An 18,778-nucleotide genomic window follows, 5' to 3' on the forward strand; every position below is an offset into this window, starting at 1 on the left:
TGTAGTTGGAGAACCAGGCAAGGCAGTCATTAGAAAAACCGAGGCTACTGAGTCTGGCGATAAGAATATGGTGATTGACAGAGTCGAAAGACTTGGCCAGGTCGATGAAGACGGCTGCACAGTACTGTCTTTTATCGATGGCGGTTATGATATCGTTTAGTACCTTTAGCGTGGCTGAGGGGCACCCGTGACCGGCTCAGAAAACAGATTGCACAGCGGAGAAGGTACGGTGGGATTCAAGATGGTCAGTGATCTGTTTGTTGACTTGGCTTTCGAAGATCTTAGATAGGCAGAGCAGGATAGATATAGGTCTGTAACAGTTTGGGTCCAGGGTGTCTCCCCCTTTGAAGAGGGGGGATGACCGCGGCAGCTTTCCAGTCCTTGGGGATCTCAGACGATATGAAAGAGAGTTTGAACAGGCTGGTAATAGGGGTTGCGACAATGGCGGCGGATTTGTACGGGTCCAGGTTTTGCAAAGAACATCTGCTATCTTGATTTGGGTAAAGGAGAAGCTGGGGAGGCTTGGGCGAATAGCTGCGGGGGGGTGGTGGGGGGGGCTGTTGGCCGAGGTTGGAGTAGCCTGGAGGAAGGCATGGCCAGCCGTTGAGAAATGCTTGTTGAAGTTTGATTATCATGGATTTATCGGTGGTGACCATGTTACCTAGCCTCAGTGCAGTGGGCAGCTGGGAGGAGGTGCTCTTGTTCTCCATGGACTTTACAGTGTCCCAGAACTTTTTGGAGTTAGAGCTGCAGGATGCAAATTTCTGCTTGAAAAAGCTGGCCTTTGCTTTCCTGACTGACTGCGTGTATTGGTTCCTGACTTCCCTGAACAGTTGCATATCGCGGGGACTATTCGATGCTATTGCAGTCCGCCACAGAATGTTTTTGTGCTCTTCGAGGGCAGTCAGGTCTGGAGTGAACCAGTAGCTATATCTGTTCTTAATTCTGCATGTTTTGAACGGAGCATGCTTATCTAAGATGGTGAGGAAGTCGATTAGAAAGGCCTGCTCGCAGAAGTGTTTTAGGGAGCGTTTGACAGTGATTAGGGGTGGTCGTTTGACTGCGGACACGTAGCGGATACAGGCAATGAGGCAGTGATCGCTGAGATCCTGATTGAAGACAGCGGAGGTGTATTTGGAGGGCCAGTTGGTCAGGATAACGTCTATGAGGGTGCCCTTGTTTACAGCTTTAGGGTTGTACCTGGTGGGTTCCTTGATGATTTGTGTGAGATTGAGGGCATCTAGCGTAGATTGTAGGACTGCCCGGGTGTTAAGCATATCCCAGTTTAGGTCACCTAACAGAACAAACTCTGAAGCTAGATGTGGGGCGATCAATTCACAAATGGTGTCCAGGGCACAGCTGGGAGCTGAGGGGGGTCGGTAGCAGGTGGCAACAGTGAGAGACTTATTTCTGGAGAGATTAATTTTTTAAATTAGAAGTTCGAACTGTTTGTGTATGGACCTGGAAAGTATGACATTGCTTTGCAGGCTAACTCCTCCGCCTTTGGCAGTTCTATCTTGACGGAAAATGTTATAGTTGGGTATGGAAATCTCAGAATTTTTGGTGGCCCTCCTAAGCCCGCAGTCAGACACAGCAAGGACATCAGGGTTGGCAGAGTGTGCTAAAGCAGTGAGTAAAACAAACTTAGGGAGGAGGCTTCGGATGTTGACATGTATGAAACCAAGGCTTTTTCGATCACAAAAGTTAAAAAATGAGGGTGCCTGGAGACATGCAGGGCCTGGGTTTACCTCCACATCACCCGCGGAACAGAGGAGGAGTAGGATGAGGATGCGGCTAAAAGCTATCAAAACTGGTCGCCTAGAGCGTTGGGGACAAAGAATAAAAGGAGAAGATTTCTGGGCATGGTAGAATATATTCAGGGCATAATGTGCAAACTGGGGTATGGTGGGGTGCGGGTACAGCGGAGGTAAGCCCAGGCACTGGGTGATGATAAGAGAGGTTGTATCTCTGGACATGCTGGTTGTAATGGGTGAGGTCACCGCATGTGTGGGAGGTGGGACAAATGAGGTATCAGAGGTATTACTGAAAGAGATCATGATACCTCACATCTCAAAATAGGGCTACTTAATGTTAGATCCCTTACTTCAAAGGCAATTATAGTCAATGAACTAATCACTGATCATAATCTTGATGTGATTGGCCTGACTGAAACATGGCTTAAGCCTGATGAATTTACTGTGTTAAATGAGGCCTCACCTCCTGGCTACACTAGTGACCATATCCCCCGTGCATCCCGCAAAGGCGGAGGTGTTGCTAACATTTACGATAGCAAATTTCAATTTACAAAAAAAAAAAAAAAATGACGTTTTCGTCTTTTGAGCTTCTAGTCATGAAATCTATGCAGCCTACTCAATCACTTTTTATAGCTACTGTTTACAGGCCTCCTGGGCCATATACAGCGTTTCTCACTGAGTTCCCTGAATTCCTGTCAGACCTTGTAGTCATTGCAGATAATATTCTAATCTTTGGTGACTTTAATATTCACATGGAAAAGTCCACAGACCCACTCCAAAAGGCTTTTGGAGCCATCATCGACTCAGTGGGTTTTGTCCAACATGTCTCTGGACCCACTCACTCTCACAGTCATACGCTGGACCTAGTTTTGTCCCATGGAATAAATGTTGTGGATCTTAATTTTTTCCTCATAATCCTGGACTATCAGACCACCATTTTATTACGTTTGCAATTGCAACAAATAATCTGCTCAGACCCCAACCAAGGAACATCAAAAGTCGTGCTATAAATTCACAGACAACACAAAGATTCCTTGATGCCCTTCCAGACTCCCTCTGCCTACCCAAGGACGCCAGAGGACAAAAATCCGTTAACCACCTAACTGAGGATCTCAATTTAACCTTGCGCAATACCCTAGATGCAGTTGCACCCCTAAAAACTAAAAAAATGTCTCATAAGAAACTAGCTCCATGGTACACAGAAAATACCCGAGCTCTGAAGCAAGCTTCCAGAAAATTGGAACGGAAATGGCGCCACACCAAACTGGAAGTCTTCCGACTAGCTTGGAAGGATGGTACCGTGCAGTACCGAAGAGCCCTTACTGCTGCTCGATCGTCCTATTTTTCTAACTTAATTGAGGAAAATAAGAACAATCCGAAATTCCTTTTTGATACTGTGGCAAAGCTAACTAAAAAGCAGCATTCCCCAAGAGAGGATGACTTGCACTTTAGCAGTGATAAATTCATGAACTTCTTTGAGGAAAAGATTATGATTATTAGAAAGCAAATTACGGACTCCTCTTTAAACCTGCGTATTCCTCCAAACCTCAGTTGTCCTGAGTCTGCACAACTCTGCCAGGACCTAGGATCAAGAGAGACGCTCAAGTGTTTTAGTACTATATCTCTTGACACAATGATGAAAATAATCATGGCCTCTAAACCTTCAAGCTGTATACTGGACCCTATTCCAACTAAACTACTGAAAGAGCTGCTTCCTGTGCTTGGCCCTCCTATGTTGAACATAATAAACGGCTCTCTATCCACTGGATGTGTACCAAACTCACTAAAAGTGGCAGTAATAAAGCCTCTCTTGAAAAAGCCAAACCTTGACCCAGAAAATATAAAAAACTATCGGCCTATATCGAATCTTCCATTCCTCTCAAAGATTTTAGAGAAGGCTGTTGCGCAGCAACTCACTGCCTTCCTGAAGACAAACAATGTATACGAAATGCTTCAGTCTGGTTTTAGACCCCATCATAGCACTGAGACGGCACTTGTGAAGGTGGTAAATGACATTTTGATGGCATCGGACCGAGGCTCTGCATCTGTCCTCGTGCTCCTAGACCTTAGTGCTGCTTTTGATACCATCGATCACCACATTCTTTTGGAGAGATTGGAAACCCAAATTGGTCTACACGGACATGTTCTGGCCTGGTTTAGGTCTTATCTGTCGGAAAGATATCAGTTTGTCTCTGTGAATGGTTTGTCCTCTGACAAATCAACTGTACATTTCGGTGTTCCTCAAGGTTCTGTTTTAGGACCACTATTGTTTTCACTATATATTTTACCTCTTGGGGATGTTATTCGAAAACATAATGTAAACTTTCACTGCTATGCGGATGACACACAGCTGTACATTTCAATGAAACATGGTGAAGCACCAAAATTGCCCTCGCTAGAAGCATGTGTTTCAGACATAAGGAAGTGGATGGCTGCAAACTTTCTACTATTAAACTCGGACAAAACAGAGATGCTTGTTCTAGGTCCCAAGAAACAAAGAGATCTTCTGTTGAATCTGACAATTAATCTTAATGGTTGTACAGTCGTCTCAAATAAAACTGTGAAGGACCTCGGCGTTACTCTGGACCCTGATCTCTCTTTTGAAGAACATATCAAGACCATTTCGAGGACAGCTTTTTTCCATCTACGTAACATTGCAAAAATCAGAAACTTTCTGTCCAAAAATGATGCAGAAAAATTAATCCATGCTTTTGTCACTTCTAGGTTAGACTACTGCAATGCTCTATTTTCCGGCTACCCGGATAAAGCACTAAATAAACTTCAGTTAGTGCTAAATACGGCTGCTAGAATCCTGACTAGAACCAAAAAATTTGATCATATTACTCCAGTGCTAGCCTCTCTACACTGGCTTCCTGTCAAAGCAAGGGCTGATTTCAAGGTTTTACTGCTAACCTACAAAGCATTACATGGGCTTGCTCCTACCTACCTCTCTGATTTGGTCCTGCCGTACATACCTATACGTACGCTACGGTCACAAGACGCAGGCCTCCTAATTGTCCCTAGAATTTCTAAGCAAACAGCTGGAGGCAGGGCTTTCTCCTATAGAGCTCCATTTTTATGGAACGGTCTGCCTACCCATGTCAGAGACGCAAACTCGGTCTCAACCTTTAAGTCTTTACTGAAGACTCATCTCTTCAGTGGGTCATATGATTGAGTGTAGTCTGGCCCAGGAGTGGGAAGGTGAACGGAAAGGCTCTGGAGCAACGAACCGCCCTTGCTGTCTCTGCCTGGCCGGTTCCCCTTTTTCCACTGGGATTCTCTGCCTCTAACCCTGTTACGGGGCTGAGTCACTGGCTTGCTGGGGCTCTCTCGTGCCGTCCCTGGGGGATGCGTCACCTGGGTGGGTTGATTCACTGTTGTGGTCGGCCTGTCTGGGTTCCCCCACCCCTTGGGTTGTACCGTGTCGGAGATCTTTGTGGGCTATACTCGGCCTTGTCTCAGGATGGTAAGTTGGTGGTTGAAGATTTCCCTCTAGTGGTGTGGGGGCTGTGCTTTGGCAAAGTGGGTGGGGTTATATCCTTCCTGTTTGGCCCTGTCCGGGGTGTCCTCGGATGGGGCCACAGTGTCTCCTGACCCCTCCTGTCTCAGCCTCCAGTATTTATGCTGCAGTAGTTTATGTGTCGGGGGGCTAAGGTCAGTTTGTTTATCTGGAGTACTTCTCCTGTCCTATTCGGTGTCCTGTGTAAATCTAAGTGTGCGTTCTCTAATTCTCTCCTTCTCTCTTTCTTTTTCTCTCTCGGAGGACCTGAGCCCTAGAACCATGCCCCAGGACTACCTGACATGATGACTCCTTGCTGTCCCCAGTCCACCTGGCCATGCTGCTGCTCCAGTTTCAACTGGCCTGGGCCCTAGGACCATGTCCCAGGACTACCTGACATGAGGACTCCTTGCTGTCCCCAGTCCACCTGGCCATGCTCCTGCTCCAGTTTCAACTGTTCTGCCTTACTATTATTCAACCATGCTGGTCATTTATGAACATTTGAACATCTTGGCCACGTTCTGTTATAATCTCCACCTGGCACAGCCAGAAGAGGACTGGCCACCCCACATATGCTCTCTCTAATTCTCTCTTTCTTTCTCTCTCTCGGAGGACCTGAGCCCTAGGACCGTGCCCCAGGACTACCTGACATGATGGCTCCTTGCTGTCCCCAGTCCATCTGACTGTGCTGCTGCTCCAGTTTCAACTGTTCTGCCTTATTATTATTTGACCATGCTGGTCATTTATGAACATTTGAACATCTTGGTCATGTTCTGTTATAATCTCTACCCGGCACAGCCAGAAGAGGACTGGCCACCCCACATAGCCCGGTTCCTCTCTAGGTTTCTTCCTAGGTTTTGGCCTTTCTAGGGAGTTTTTCCTAGCCACCGTGCTTTTACACCTACATTGTTTGCTGTTTGGGGTTTTAGGCTGGGTTTCTGTACAGCACTTTGAGATATCAGCTGATGTACGAAGGGCTATATAAATAAATTTGATTTGATTTGATTTGATTTGATGAAGAGTGGAACTAGGGAGTCCATTGTAAACTAAAACAATGATAACTAACCTGAACAACAGTATACAAGGCATATTGACATTTGAGAGAGACATACAGCGAGGCATAAAGTAATCACAGGTGTTGATTGGGAGAGCTAGCTAAAACAACAGGTGAGACAACAACAGCTAATCAGCTAACACAACAACAGCAGGTAAAATGGCGATGACTATGCAAAGAGGGTCGGATTAACTACACAGAGCCTGAGTTCGCGGCTGGGGCCGGCAGATAAAAAATAAATAAACAGAATGGAGTACCGTGATTAATGGACAGTCCAGCAGGCATCAGCTATGTAGCCAAGTGATCATAGTGTCCAGGGGGCAGCAGTAGATGGAACAGGGGAGCCCCACTACGCTAGCGACACGGCATTTAAAGTTTGTAGCCCTGGGCTAGTAGGAGCGTCTGCTCCGACGGAGACCGGATGAAGGCACAGCGGATGGAGTATTCGTCGGCAGACCAGTCGTGGAGGTGCGGTGGGGGCGCCGTGTTGACAGAGAATCAAAGCCAGATGGCGAAATAGGTATTGTGGAATTTAGTTTGCTAGCCGGGAGATGTGCCTGGCTCACGGCTAACTGGTGCTAGCTTCGTGGCAGTGGCGTTAGCCACTATATCCAATCGGTAGCAGCGGTGATCCGGTGCCAAGGTCCAGAGTTTACAGCAGGGATCCGGTGGAGTTTTGGGCTCTAGCCGTGTATGAGTGGGGTTCGGGTGAACAGCTGAGTAGGCTGGGAGGTGGGCCTCAGGGAATAGCTTCGGTACTGGGTGCCACAGTGAGTGGAAGCTAGCTGTGAGCTAGCTAGCTGCAAGCTAGTTGTGAAGATCAGAAGTAGTGGTCCAGGGATTACGGCAGGAATCCGGCGTTGTTGTGGAAAGACAGTCCGATATTGGTAGACAAGCGATATTAGTAGACAGGCGAGTATTATCCAGGCTAAAAACAGAGCTGGTATCTGTGGAGAAGGTAAAAGCCGCTAGCAGTGGCTAACAATGACTAAATAGCTTGTAGCTAATTAGCTGGTTAGCTTCTGGAGATTCTTGAATGTGTTCTAAAATTGAAAATAATAGCGATTCCGTATCACATTGGGTGAGGCAGGTTACCGGAAGGTATAATCGAATCAAAAAGAGTGAAAATACATTGAAATATATATACAAAAAATATGAAAAAATACAAAAGTACACAAGAGGACAAAACAAACACGTCTTCACTGCTATGCCATACAATTGTAGGCAGAAGTTGGTACAGAGTACAGTATAACAATATCTGATAGTTCTCCCCAAGTTCTGCAAAATGTCTAAGACATCCTGTAACTCATATAGCCTCTCCCAGTCCTTCTTGCGTGAGTTTCCCTGGCAACATTTTAATAAATCTAACCTCCCCTGACAGCAGTAACCATCTTATCAGCAATTAAAAGCTCAGAAGTGGGTTTGACTGAAACTTTACCTTTCATCATAAGTATAGAGTCATAACAATGTGAATGAGTGTAAGCATCTTCTGACAGGTAGCTAGTTTCATCAGGTCTGTGGCAGCCTTGTGTTCTCAGAAAACCAGATTGCCACAGTGTGATCCAGACAGGAGAAGTCTGAACGTAGACGCCTTCTGATAGTGTCTGAAGGTCACAACACTAAAAAAAGGTTTTAACACACACACAAAGGTCTCCTGAAGACGAGACATTACAGTTTGTCATAACATAATTTATTAACCCTTTAAAAGGTATAAGGCCTTGGTTTAACCCTCTTCAACTGCCACAGGAAAGGAAGACCCAGAGTTACCTCTGCTGCAGAGGATAAGTTCATTAGAGTTACCAGCCTCAGAAATGTACAATTAACTTCACCTCAGATTGCAGCCCAAATAAATGATTCACAAAGTTCAAGTAACAGACACATCTCAACATCAACTGTTCAGAGGAGATTGTGTGAATCAGGCCTTCATGGTCAAATTGCTGCAAAGAAACCATAACTAAAGGACACCAATAAGAAGAAGAGACTTGTTTGGACCAAGAAACACGAGTAATGGACATTAGACCAGTGGAAATATGTCCGTTGGCCTGATGAGTCCAAATGTGAGATTTTTGGTTCCAACCGTCTTGTCTTTGTGAGACGCAGAGTAGGTGAACGGCTTCACTGAAGCATGGAGGAGGAGGTGTGATGGTTTGGGGATGCTTTGCTGATGACACTGTCTGAGATTTATTTAGAATTCAAGGCACACTTAACCAGCATGGTTACCACAGCATTCTGCAGCGATACACCATCCCATCTGGTTTGCTCTTAGTGGGACTATCATTTGTTTTTCAACAGGACAATGACCCAACACATCTCCAGACTGTGTGAGGACTATTTGACTAAGAAGGAGAGTGATGGAGTGCTGCATCAGATGACCAGGCCTCCGCAGTCACCCGACCACAAGCCAATTGACATGGTTTTGGATGTGTTGGACCGCAAAGTGAGGGAAAAGCTGCCAACAAGTGCTGAGCATATGTGGGAACTCCTTTAAGGCTGTTGGAAAAGCATTCCAGGTGAAGCTGGTTGAGAGAATGCCAAGAGTGTGCAAAGCTGTCAACGCAAAGCGTGTCTACTTTGAAGAATCTAAAATCTATTTTGATTTGTTTAACACTTTTTTGTTTACTACATGATTCCATAAGTGTAATTTCAAAGTTTTGTTGTCAAGACTATTATCATACAATGTAGTAAAAATAAAGAAAAACCCTTGAATGAGTTGGTGCGTCCAAAATGTTGACTGGTACTGTACATACTAGTGGATATTTACCCCCTGCCACACCCTCCTCTGCCCCAATGGTGAGATGAAATCCAAAATCAGGCCAGATCGTCCCTCTGTTCTTCTTTGACATAATTTGTTATTTTCAGGCTTACTCAGGTGTATGTAGTCTACTTGAGCAGTTCGTTTCTGAAGGCCATTTGGGCCAAAATATGTTTTAACTGAAAAGTATAGCAACCAGTGGCGACCCGTCGTTCGATGCAGGTGAGGCAGAGCACCACACTTTTAGGTACATTTTTTTGTTTGTTATTTTGGCATTAATACTTGTCACATATCCTTTTTCAAACCATGTAAAAAAAAATCACATTTAATTGAGTTAACAAAGCCGCATACAAACATGGTCTCTTTTTTGCTTTCTTGAGTAAGGCTGCTCCAAAATGCTGGTGTTCCAGCCTAGCTCAGTGCTTTCTGTGATGGTGGGGCTAGCCAGCAGAAAATACAGAGCTTTGCACCTGATTGGCTCAGTTTTCTGTCATGATTGGCCCAGTTTTCTGTCACTCATGGGACAGTACAACATCCCCAATTCTAAGATTAGAGCTCGAAAATGTTAGCCTCTTGAATTCTGCCATAGAGTTATATTAGAAGTGCCCATCCAAGAAGGCTCAAGGTCATTGGCCACAGAAAGAATGACATAAAATCATGTTATATCTACAGTAAGTTTGATTGAACTTTGATTGAGATGTTGATCATGTCAATATCTCACTTTCAATGTCTTAGCTAGAAGTCATCATCAGTTGTTATCAAGTTGACAATCTACTGGCAAATCCTTTTTAATCCTTGTCATATGATGAAAAAGAATTAAGAGAAATTATAGATAAAACGTATCGGTGCTCATCGGCCATTGTACATACATATTACACAAGTTGGAAATCACAAAGTCTTGTATGCTACTGCATAAATTATGTAATATGCAAGGGAGAAATGTATACTGTAGCTAAAAAAGTAACATAATACTAAGTGCATGTTGTGTAGTAAGCTGTTAGTAGCCCATGTGCCTCACCCTAATAATTCGGTCTATTTTCACCAATGCGGTATTGTAAACACATAGTAGTTGTGGTGCTTGGCTTGCATGTGCAAATTCAGCACACACAACATTCTATAATAGATGTGTGTTATTTGACACGTCAAATTAAAAGCTTTTTTAACGTGTCAAATAGTGTTATATAACGTACATCTTTTTTGACACGCAAAGATAGAAATGGCGTTCAATGTGCCTCACCCTAATAGTTTGGTCTATTTTCACCTCCTGTTCTAACTTGGTGGTGACTATAACCTATAACCTGTTTCAGAGAAATGTAATTATTGAATATTGTAAGAGTTGTCATTGTCTGGTTATATGCCCCATTTATTTATCCTATGTTTCTGACTTGTACAGGGAGAATACTATAAGAATGGCCCATGTTCTGAATTCTGTCGCTGTACATTTAAAAAATGCTGAACAAATAGTTAAATTGACTACGTCCGTCGTCGCTCGCTCATTAATGTCTTAATCGAAATGACGGATTGCATCTTATCCGCTTGTCATCCCCTTATGCCATAGTTTGTACATCTCAATTGTCAGTAGAAACCACATTTGTTTATGCAAGTCTGCCTTATCAGCTATGTTTTTTAAAAGGCAGTAAATGAGGCTGAATGAAATGTTTCGCTGCCAGACAAGGCTCCGCTGATAGCCAGGTATAGCAGTGGTAAGGTGTTGGGACTGCTGTTGGGACAGCTTTATGTAGGCCCTAACAGTTTGTAGGCACCATTTGTTACTGTAAAATAGTTAGGTGCTGGGTTTTAGGCTGGTAGCAACCACCATAGGGTGTCCGTTCAGAACATGAGGAAGCAGTAGTTCCAGATCAAGGATTTAATGAAGATCCACACACACGCCTACAACACTTCTCTCTCTGATACTAATCGTGGTTATTTAGCTGCATGCACAATAACATCAGAAATAAAAGCAATTTATTCTGAGGAGGTAAAATAAGCAGGAGAGAAAAACAGCTTGATCATCAGAATGGACACTATAGACTGCCTGAGGCTCTGCCTCGTCGGGTATTACCCTGTCCCGGGACAGAAGACTGCTTATTGGCTAATAAAATTATGATGATTGGCGTGACCTCATTCCAATAGGAAAACCAAAAGAAAGTTGGGGTCTTGGAAAGGAGATGAGTTGGCCGTTTGAACAGTTACCATTATAGTGCAATTTATGTATTGTTTAGTGTTGTGTAGTGTAGTGGCTTTGCTGGCATGCATCCCACTTTTTTTCCCCCACCAAGATTTACATGATAAAATCGCCACTGATAACAACATTTTTTAATAATAATATTGAGCAAGAACGTCTTCATTTTCGGACCCTCTCCCAAGGTCTCAAATCCAAAATGCTGGAGTACAGAACCAAATTAAAAGTTGTAGCTTCACTGTCCAAATAAATATGGGGCAGCGGCGTAGCCTAGAGGTTAGAGCGTTTGACTAGTAACCGAAAGGTTGCAAGATCAAATCCCTGAGCTGACAAGGTATAAATCTATTGTTCTGCCCCTGAACAAGGCAGTTAACCCACTGTTCCTAGGCCATCATTGAAAATAAGTATTTGTTCTTTAACAGACTTGCCTGGTAAAATAAAATATGTAGTGTTTGACCTTCATTTTCTAGTCTTGTCTCTATTGGGGGAAATAAATATAGTCTCCTTATAACAGTGTTTTGCATCTCAGGTGATGGGGGCTTTGTGGTCAGAGGTATGGCCCCAGTTTACGTCCAGGCAGTCGATCCTGGACGCTCTGCTGCTGCTGCAGGGGTTAAGGTAACACAAACATAGTGCCACACACAGTAATATATTAATATGTAGGCCTATTTTGTTGTGACATTCTCCTAATTCTTATTGTACGCCTAAGTGAGTCAGGTGAATGGGCAAAGCATTCTTCACCTGGATTACTGCCAGGTCACCAGGCTGGTGATGACCGGACCTCGCACTATTGTGTTGGAGGTCATGGAACCAGAAGTACCTTCAAAATTATCCAAAACCTGCCCCAGAAATCTCCTGAACTAGCTAAACTATTGTGTTCTGTGTTTTTATTTTAGATTTGTACAAATTGATCCGTAAAGCTATATATTGATCTGTGAGATACTACTTCCAATTTCTTGGGAGTCTCTTGAAAAAATAAATATCCGAGTGCATGGCTTTGTTGTTGAGCATCCATGCTGTAGATTGTTTAGTTAAATAGTATTAGCCTATTCATGGTGGTGGCTACAGTTGCTAACCTAGAGAAAAATTGGCAAAACTAACTAAAACTATATCACAGGGTCAGGGTGTATTAGCCTAGTCAAATACTTTTTATAACTAGCTCATTGTTCTGTCTGTGGCCTAGTTTTCAATGGGCCCACATGTCGTGAAATAGATGGGTGGGTCCAGTCAAAGTAAAAAATATATGATGCTTTTGGACCACTTTCCTTGATTTTACACCCAAGAAACATAGGTGTGACTTTTGAAACAATTAGATACTCCGTACTAAGGGAAGCACATATCTCAGAAAAAAATATTGTAGATTTAAAACTTATCCCCCCAAACATTCACTTCCGTCTTTTCCTCCTCGCCATTTTGGATTGACTTGGCTCGGGTTAGTTGGGAACGTTCAAGAGAAGTGCTGATGATTGTCGGATTCAATTGTAACAGTCTAATTGGCCATGTATGTTCTAAAATATGCACTAGAAATCCACCCAACATATCGTGGCTATTAGATAGCAATTAATTTAACGTATATTGCAGAGATTTTGCTAACTAGCTAAACAGCACCACCGGCTTGGCGAGGACGAACAACAACCGCATCATTGAGTTGGATTCATTTGTTAGCCAACGAGCTACCGTTTCTTGTTAGCTAGCATTTATCTCAGCAAACCATTTGGGCAGCCAGTTTTTGTGTGGTTGGGTTCGGAGATATACCAGGTAAGATTGGTTAGAGTTGAGGCGCAGCATTTTGTATAACTAGTTATGGCGGCAAGTTAACTAGCGAACAAACATGCCTGGCTATCATCGGCTAGCTAGTTGTTCGGCTAGACGTTTGCCTAGCTACTGCATGCTAGCCAGTTCGCCTTCTGCTAAACTGACGCTAGCTAACAAATAAGGTATCTAACAAGCATCCATTGTGTATTTTCTTTACCTCTCTTCATAATGATTGCTGACATTAATGTTAGTTAGATAACCAACCTTTGACAAAGGATTTGTAACTAACCATCAGAGATCTAAGTGATGTTAGCTAGCTAAATTCGCTAACGCGTTAGGCCCATATTCGCTTTTTAGTCTTAATTTAAGGTTAGTCATAAGGTTAGCACTGTGGTTAGGTTTAAATTCACTTAAAGATCAATTGTAGAAATTATGATTTTGTGGCTATGGTAAGTAGTGACGGCCGCATAGCTACGTAAGGACTTTTCAGCTGTACAGGAAACCAATATATGAGAATGTTTTCCCAAAACTGAAGTCCCATCATGTCTGTGCCAATCAATACTGTTTGATTTAGCTATGATCTTCGAATGCAAATAATCTTCACGTTATTGCCAAGTACCTCAACTCCACGACGATTTCATCTACGGAGTTGAATGTAGACTATCGTTTTTTGTATTACCTTACAACGCATTCGAGTCTCTATGCAGTCGATACGTCAAACATTACAATGTTTGTCCTCTACGTGCATTTCTTTGTTTGCTGAAATGCATACTTTTTAACAAGACGTTAATGAAGTAGCTACAACCAGCTCTAAGATGCCAAGTCAGCACGAATGCGCATGTGCCAATTAAATCTCAACATGGTAACGGTTGTATTTGATGATTTATTAAAACGTTTCAACAAACAAACGCTCGCAACATCAGAGGATAAATTGGTACACGGTAAGGGTTTAAGAATACTTTTTTGTATTGACTTCATAGCAAGTCAGTGGTTCGTTTGAAGAAAAAAAAAACTAGTCGGATCAACCCTGGATAAAATCATCATGGAGTTGGGGTAATATAATAATAATAATAATATATGCCATTTAGCAGACGCTTTTATCCAAAGCGACTTACAGTCATGTGTGCATACATTCTACGTATGGGTGGTCCCGGGAATCGAACCCACTACCCTGGCGCTACAAGCGCCATGCTCTACCAACTGAGCTACAGAAGGACTTGGCTAGCTTTGGGTATGAGCAGGCCATATGAGTTTGACATGACTAGTAATAGAATTCTCTGTAATTTATTCTTGCAGTCTGGAAAGATGTATCAACTCCCTGTGAACAACCTCACTAGGATACGGAGAGCAAGGAAACAGGTGAAGGCGGCACTTTGTGACATTGGGCTGGAGTACTGTAAGGAGCAAGCGGAGGTGAGAGAAAATAAAACAAGTCATAGCTTTTACCTATCACTAAGGTTTTAGTGTGGTGTGTGTGCCTAACGTAAGAGTTTCACTCATATTTGTGCTTCCGAAAAAATTGTGGTAGAAATTAATAGGCATATAATCTAATTTCACAAGTTCCAGCATACAGTACTGTGATTTCTGATCAGAATAATTGTCCCTCTCACATAGGACCTCAAAGAATTTTGCCCAGATGAGAACTATGTGAAGAATACTCTCTGTCTGGAACTTTGTTCATGGGATCCGACATTCTCAAAAACACAGGTAAATGACTCACACTAGAAAAGGGACAAGATAATTAAGTTAATTACCCCTTATGGGGGCGGCAGGGTAGCCTAGTGGTTAGAACGTTGGAATAGTAACCAGAGCTGTTCTGCCCCTGAACAGGCAGATAACCACTGTTCCTATGCCCTCATTGAAAATAAGAATTTCTTCTTAACTGACTTTCCTAGTTAAATAAAGGTCAAATAAATGTTAAAAAAATTCTGGGGCTTGTAATGATTATAGTGCTGCTTTGTTTGTCACAATCATAAATACAACTAGTTTTGGATAAAGGAGTAACCATTTCAGTTTTGTAAATGTGATTACAAAGTTCGAAAAATTAAACAACGTTATTAAACTCGCCTGTGTATGTGTGTATGTGTATGTATATATATTTATTTATTTATTATTATTTATTTTTTACAGGAGTACCGGTCAAAACCTTTCTGCTGCACAGAGTGCAACTTCTCTTCCAAGTACTACTCGGGCTACAAAAACCACTTCCGAAATGTCCACAGGCACAACTTTGAGAACCGCATCTTGCTCAACTGCCCTTACTGCACCTTCACTGCGAGCAAGAAGACAATGGAAACGCATGTCAAGGTCTTCCACATATCTAGTGTGGCACGTCAGGGTCTAGGGGGCTACCAGGGGGCTGCTGTGGGGGCAAATAACAAGGTGGAGAAGGCAATGTACTATTGCAAGAAGTGTAACTTCCGGGACCCTCTGTACAATGTTGTGCGAAGGCACATCTACAGGGAGCACTTCCAGCATGTGGTCTCACCCTATGTTGCCATGGTCTCAGAAACATCAGTCAAAAATGGAGCTAATGCTGTCAACGGCAACAACATCCTCTGTAAGCGCTGTCAGTTCTCCACCCGTAGTTATGAGGCGCTAGTTCAGCATGTCATTGAATATCATGAGCGCATTGGCTCTCAGGTGACAACCATGATTGGACATGCTAATGTTGTGGTGTCCAGACCGCAAAGCTATGGGATTGCCCAGAAGGGTTCTGTGGTGACTGGGGGTCGTACCCTGACGTCTGAACAGGTTAGCCATATGGTAGGGGTCCATCTAAAGCAGGGACCTACCGGACTAAAGAATGTGACATGTCAGTCCTCTATTGCTGGCCAGCGTTTGACCATTCCTGGCAATGTTGGTTTGGGAGAAGGTGCTAATGCTAGTCTTACATCCCAAACACAGAAGTGGAAAATGTGCACGGTCTGCAATGAGCTCTTCCCTGAAAACCTGTACAGTGCTCATTTTGAGAAGGCACACAGGGCTAAGAAGGTATGGGCAATTGCCAAGTATATCATGAAGATCCACAACTTCACCAGTAAGTGTTTGCTTTGCAACCGATATCTGCCTAGTGACACATTGCTTAACCACATGCTGATTCATGGGCTCACCTGCCCACAGTGTCATGCCAGCTTCAATAATGTGGAGAAAATGCTAGATCATGTGGGGCAGGCTCATCCAGATGACTTTGTTGGTCCTCCAGCCGCCTCCCCGCTTACTTTCGACCTCACGATTGGGCAGGCTAAGAACAAAATCATACAGCTTATTGTTATAACCTATAACATGAAGGAACCTGTAGCTGCTCAGGAGCAGTCTATGGCTTCCCATGCCCAGAACAGCTTCCACACTCCAGTGAAGAGTATGCCTTCAAAGGTGCCAGTGAATAAGAAAGACATGCTTGCCAGAAGTCAAGCCACTGTATCTGGCAGCAATGAGGTTGGCAAGACCTTATGTCCACTATGTTTTACCATCCTCAAGGGTCCTATATCTGATGCCTTGTCACAGCATCTGAGAGAACGACACCAAGTGCTTCAGACAATGCACCCTGTGGAGAAGAAGATGACATACAAGTGCATCCACTGTTTGGGCGTCTATACTAGCAACATGGTGGCCTCCACGATCACTCTGCACCTTGTGCAGTGCCGAGCTGTGGGAAGGGCCCAGAAGGGCCTGGGACCAAAGTCTGCCTTGACACTCAACTCCTCTGGTGCAGGGTTCTTAAAGCGTCAGCTACCCTCCCAACCCATGTCTGGCTCCAAGAGGATGAAGATAAAAAATGATGTATATTCCCCCATGAGTATGGACAAGCCAGGGGAGGCTGTGGATCTAGTGTTGGACCCTAGGAACTATGAGCACAAGACTTATGAAGCACGCAAAGCCTTCCTCACGACCTATTTCAATCGTTGCCCCTATTTAACTTCACAGGAAGAAGAGAAGCTGTCTGCAAGCCTGTGGCTCTGGAAGTCTGACATTGCCAGTCACTTCGCTAATCGACGGAGGTCATGTGAGGGAGACTGTGAGACCAGGAAATTGAAAGTGCTACTTGGCTTTGACATGCAGGCACTCAAGGGACTGAAGCATGACATGGACTTTGAGGAGAAAACCAAGCTCCCCATCACATCAGTGGAGAAGGCCTTTAAGTCTAGGCCGGCACTTAACCCAGACCAAAGAAAGCAATGCGAGACCATTAACTGTACCCTCAAGCTAAGTACTTACACAGAACCCATATCTATTGACTCGTCTGATAGTGAGTCGGAACCAGAGGACTGTTCCATTGAGAATGGGCAAGTTGACACACCAAAATCTGTGGATGTCACGTCTTAAGGAAAATCAAACCTGCCAGAAGAGAACTCTCCAAGCATTGAGGGGCCTAAAATAGAGATGGGCCCTTATCAAGATGGTTGATCAAAAACCTGAATCACCTTCTGTTAGTTTACTACAGACTCTAGGTCTAAATAAGGTGCCTTGGGTTGGTAAGATGATGCATCAAAATGAGAGCAGCCTAAAAGACCTGCGGTACAGGGGAAGCATGAGGGTTTGGTGCAGGTAATCCTTACACTGCAGTTCTTCAGTTATAGGAAAGTCAGGGAAGGTAGGGGAGACTGACAGGACAATTTAAGACTTCATAAAGTCAGTGGGATGCTCAGTTTAAGTAAAAAATAATTACTCATTCATAAATTAGGAACTACACAAGTATAGAAAATAGCTGTTAAAACTTCTGGCTCCAGATAAAGGTATACTGAAATGGTGCAAAAGAAAATGTATGGTGTCTGTAGCTAATATTGGTGGGAACATTGTACATATTTAGTAGGCCTACATTAGATTATGCATACATTTAGACTGTCAGTTTTAAGTAAAATTCAAAAACTTTCACTTCTTATAGGCATATGGATTGTCCTCCCATATGATGTATTATTGTCATTTCAATTTTAGAGATAGCAGGGTAAAATGTATACATACCTATGTTCACTTTTGTTTAAACAAAGAAACTGGTTTAATAAAGCTTTTTCAAAGAACCTTCATTTGACTAACACTATATAATGTTTTTGTTCCCCTCCATTATACAAATATACTCCATTGTAATAAAAAAAATATATGCAGTACCTAGGTTTGGAAACTTTCCGGTAAATTTTCCATGGGAATTTAAGCCTTGGATTTGGGGAATTTTGCTTAAATTCATCAAAAAGGTTAGCTTATAACAGTGAACCTTTTTTTGTGGGATACACAAGGAAATTTTAGATCTTGTGGCATCTTTTGGTTAAACTAACCTCAATTCAATGGAATTGCAACCCTCTGCATGCACAGTGCACTCTTCCATCACATGTACAGCTGATTCTCAAGATCTTGCATGCTAATGAGATGCTATTGAGCCCACACTACTACACTGTCTGAGCAAAGGACTACTTGCTTTCTGGTAAGTTTTGATTACAATAATGGTTGGGGTGAATATATTTTGTATGACATGCATTATCTTTTTGTTAATAGTAAATGGTAGCTTACAGCAAAGTGTTTTAAAGCATTTCTAACTTGTTAATTTCTGCAAGTCAGTTTTTGCTACCATGTGGATTTGGACTTGCTTGAGCCTGCTAACTGAGTGTTAATTAACCTGTTTCCATACAGGTTTCATTTTAAATAATGTATCATACAAAGGAGTATAACTGCCTAACTATCTGTACATGGGAATTATATATATTGTTTTACTAATTTTTTTCCCCCTAATCTGTACAGGGAAATGCCACAGGCACTATCTGATGTGTGGAGACATTTCATTGCAGCTAAT

The 18,778-nt window shown here is 43.1% G+C and overlaps 1 protein-coding gene across 4 annotated transcripts; it reads left to right on the top strand.

Moving 5' to 3' along the window:
- The first annotated feature begins 12,637 nt into the window (after positions 1-12,637).
- Positions 12,638-18,034, top strand: LOC124003642 (activity-dependent neuroprotector homeobox protein-like). 4 transcript variants are annotated; one of them, XM_046312126.1, is made up of 4 exons: positions 12,638-12,999; positions 14,293-14,409; positions 14,611-14,703; positions 15,127-18,034. In XM_046312126.1, the coding sequence occupies exons 2-4, from the start codon at positions 14,302-14,304 to the stop codon at positions 17,320-17,322; spliced, it is 2,397 nt and encodes a 798-aa protein (XP_046168082.1). In that variant the 5' UTR covers positions 12,638-12,999; positions 14,293-14,301; the 3' UTR covers positions 17,323-18,034. The 4 variants fall into 4 exon arrangements, with proteins under 4 accessions (XP_046168082.1, XP_046168083.1, XP_046168081.1 ...); XM_046312127.1 differs by having other exon boundaries at positions 12,652-12,673; XM_046312125.1 differs by lacking the exon at positions 12,638-12,999 and adding an exon at positions 13,023-14,051 and having other exon boundaries at positions 14,212-14,409.
- The last annotated feature ends 744 nt before the right edge of the window (positions 18,035-18,778 follow it).

The sequence above is a fragment of the Oncorhynchus gorbuscha genome, linkage group LG18, assembly GCF_021184085.1.
Source record: "Oncorhynchus gorbuscha isolate QuinsamMale2020 ecotype Even-year linkage group LG18, OgorEven_v1.0, whole genome shotgun sequence".
Classification (NCBI taxonomy): domain Eukaryota; kingdom Metazoa; phylum Chordata; class Actinopteri; order Salmoniformes; family Salmonidae; genus Oncorhynchus; species Oncorhynchus gorbuscha.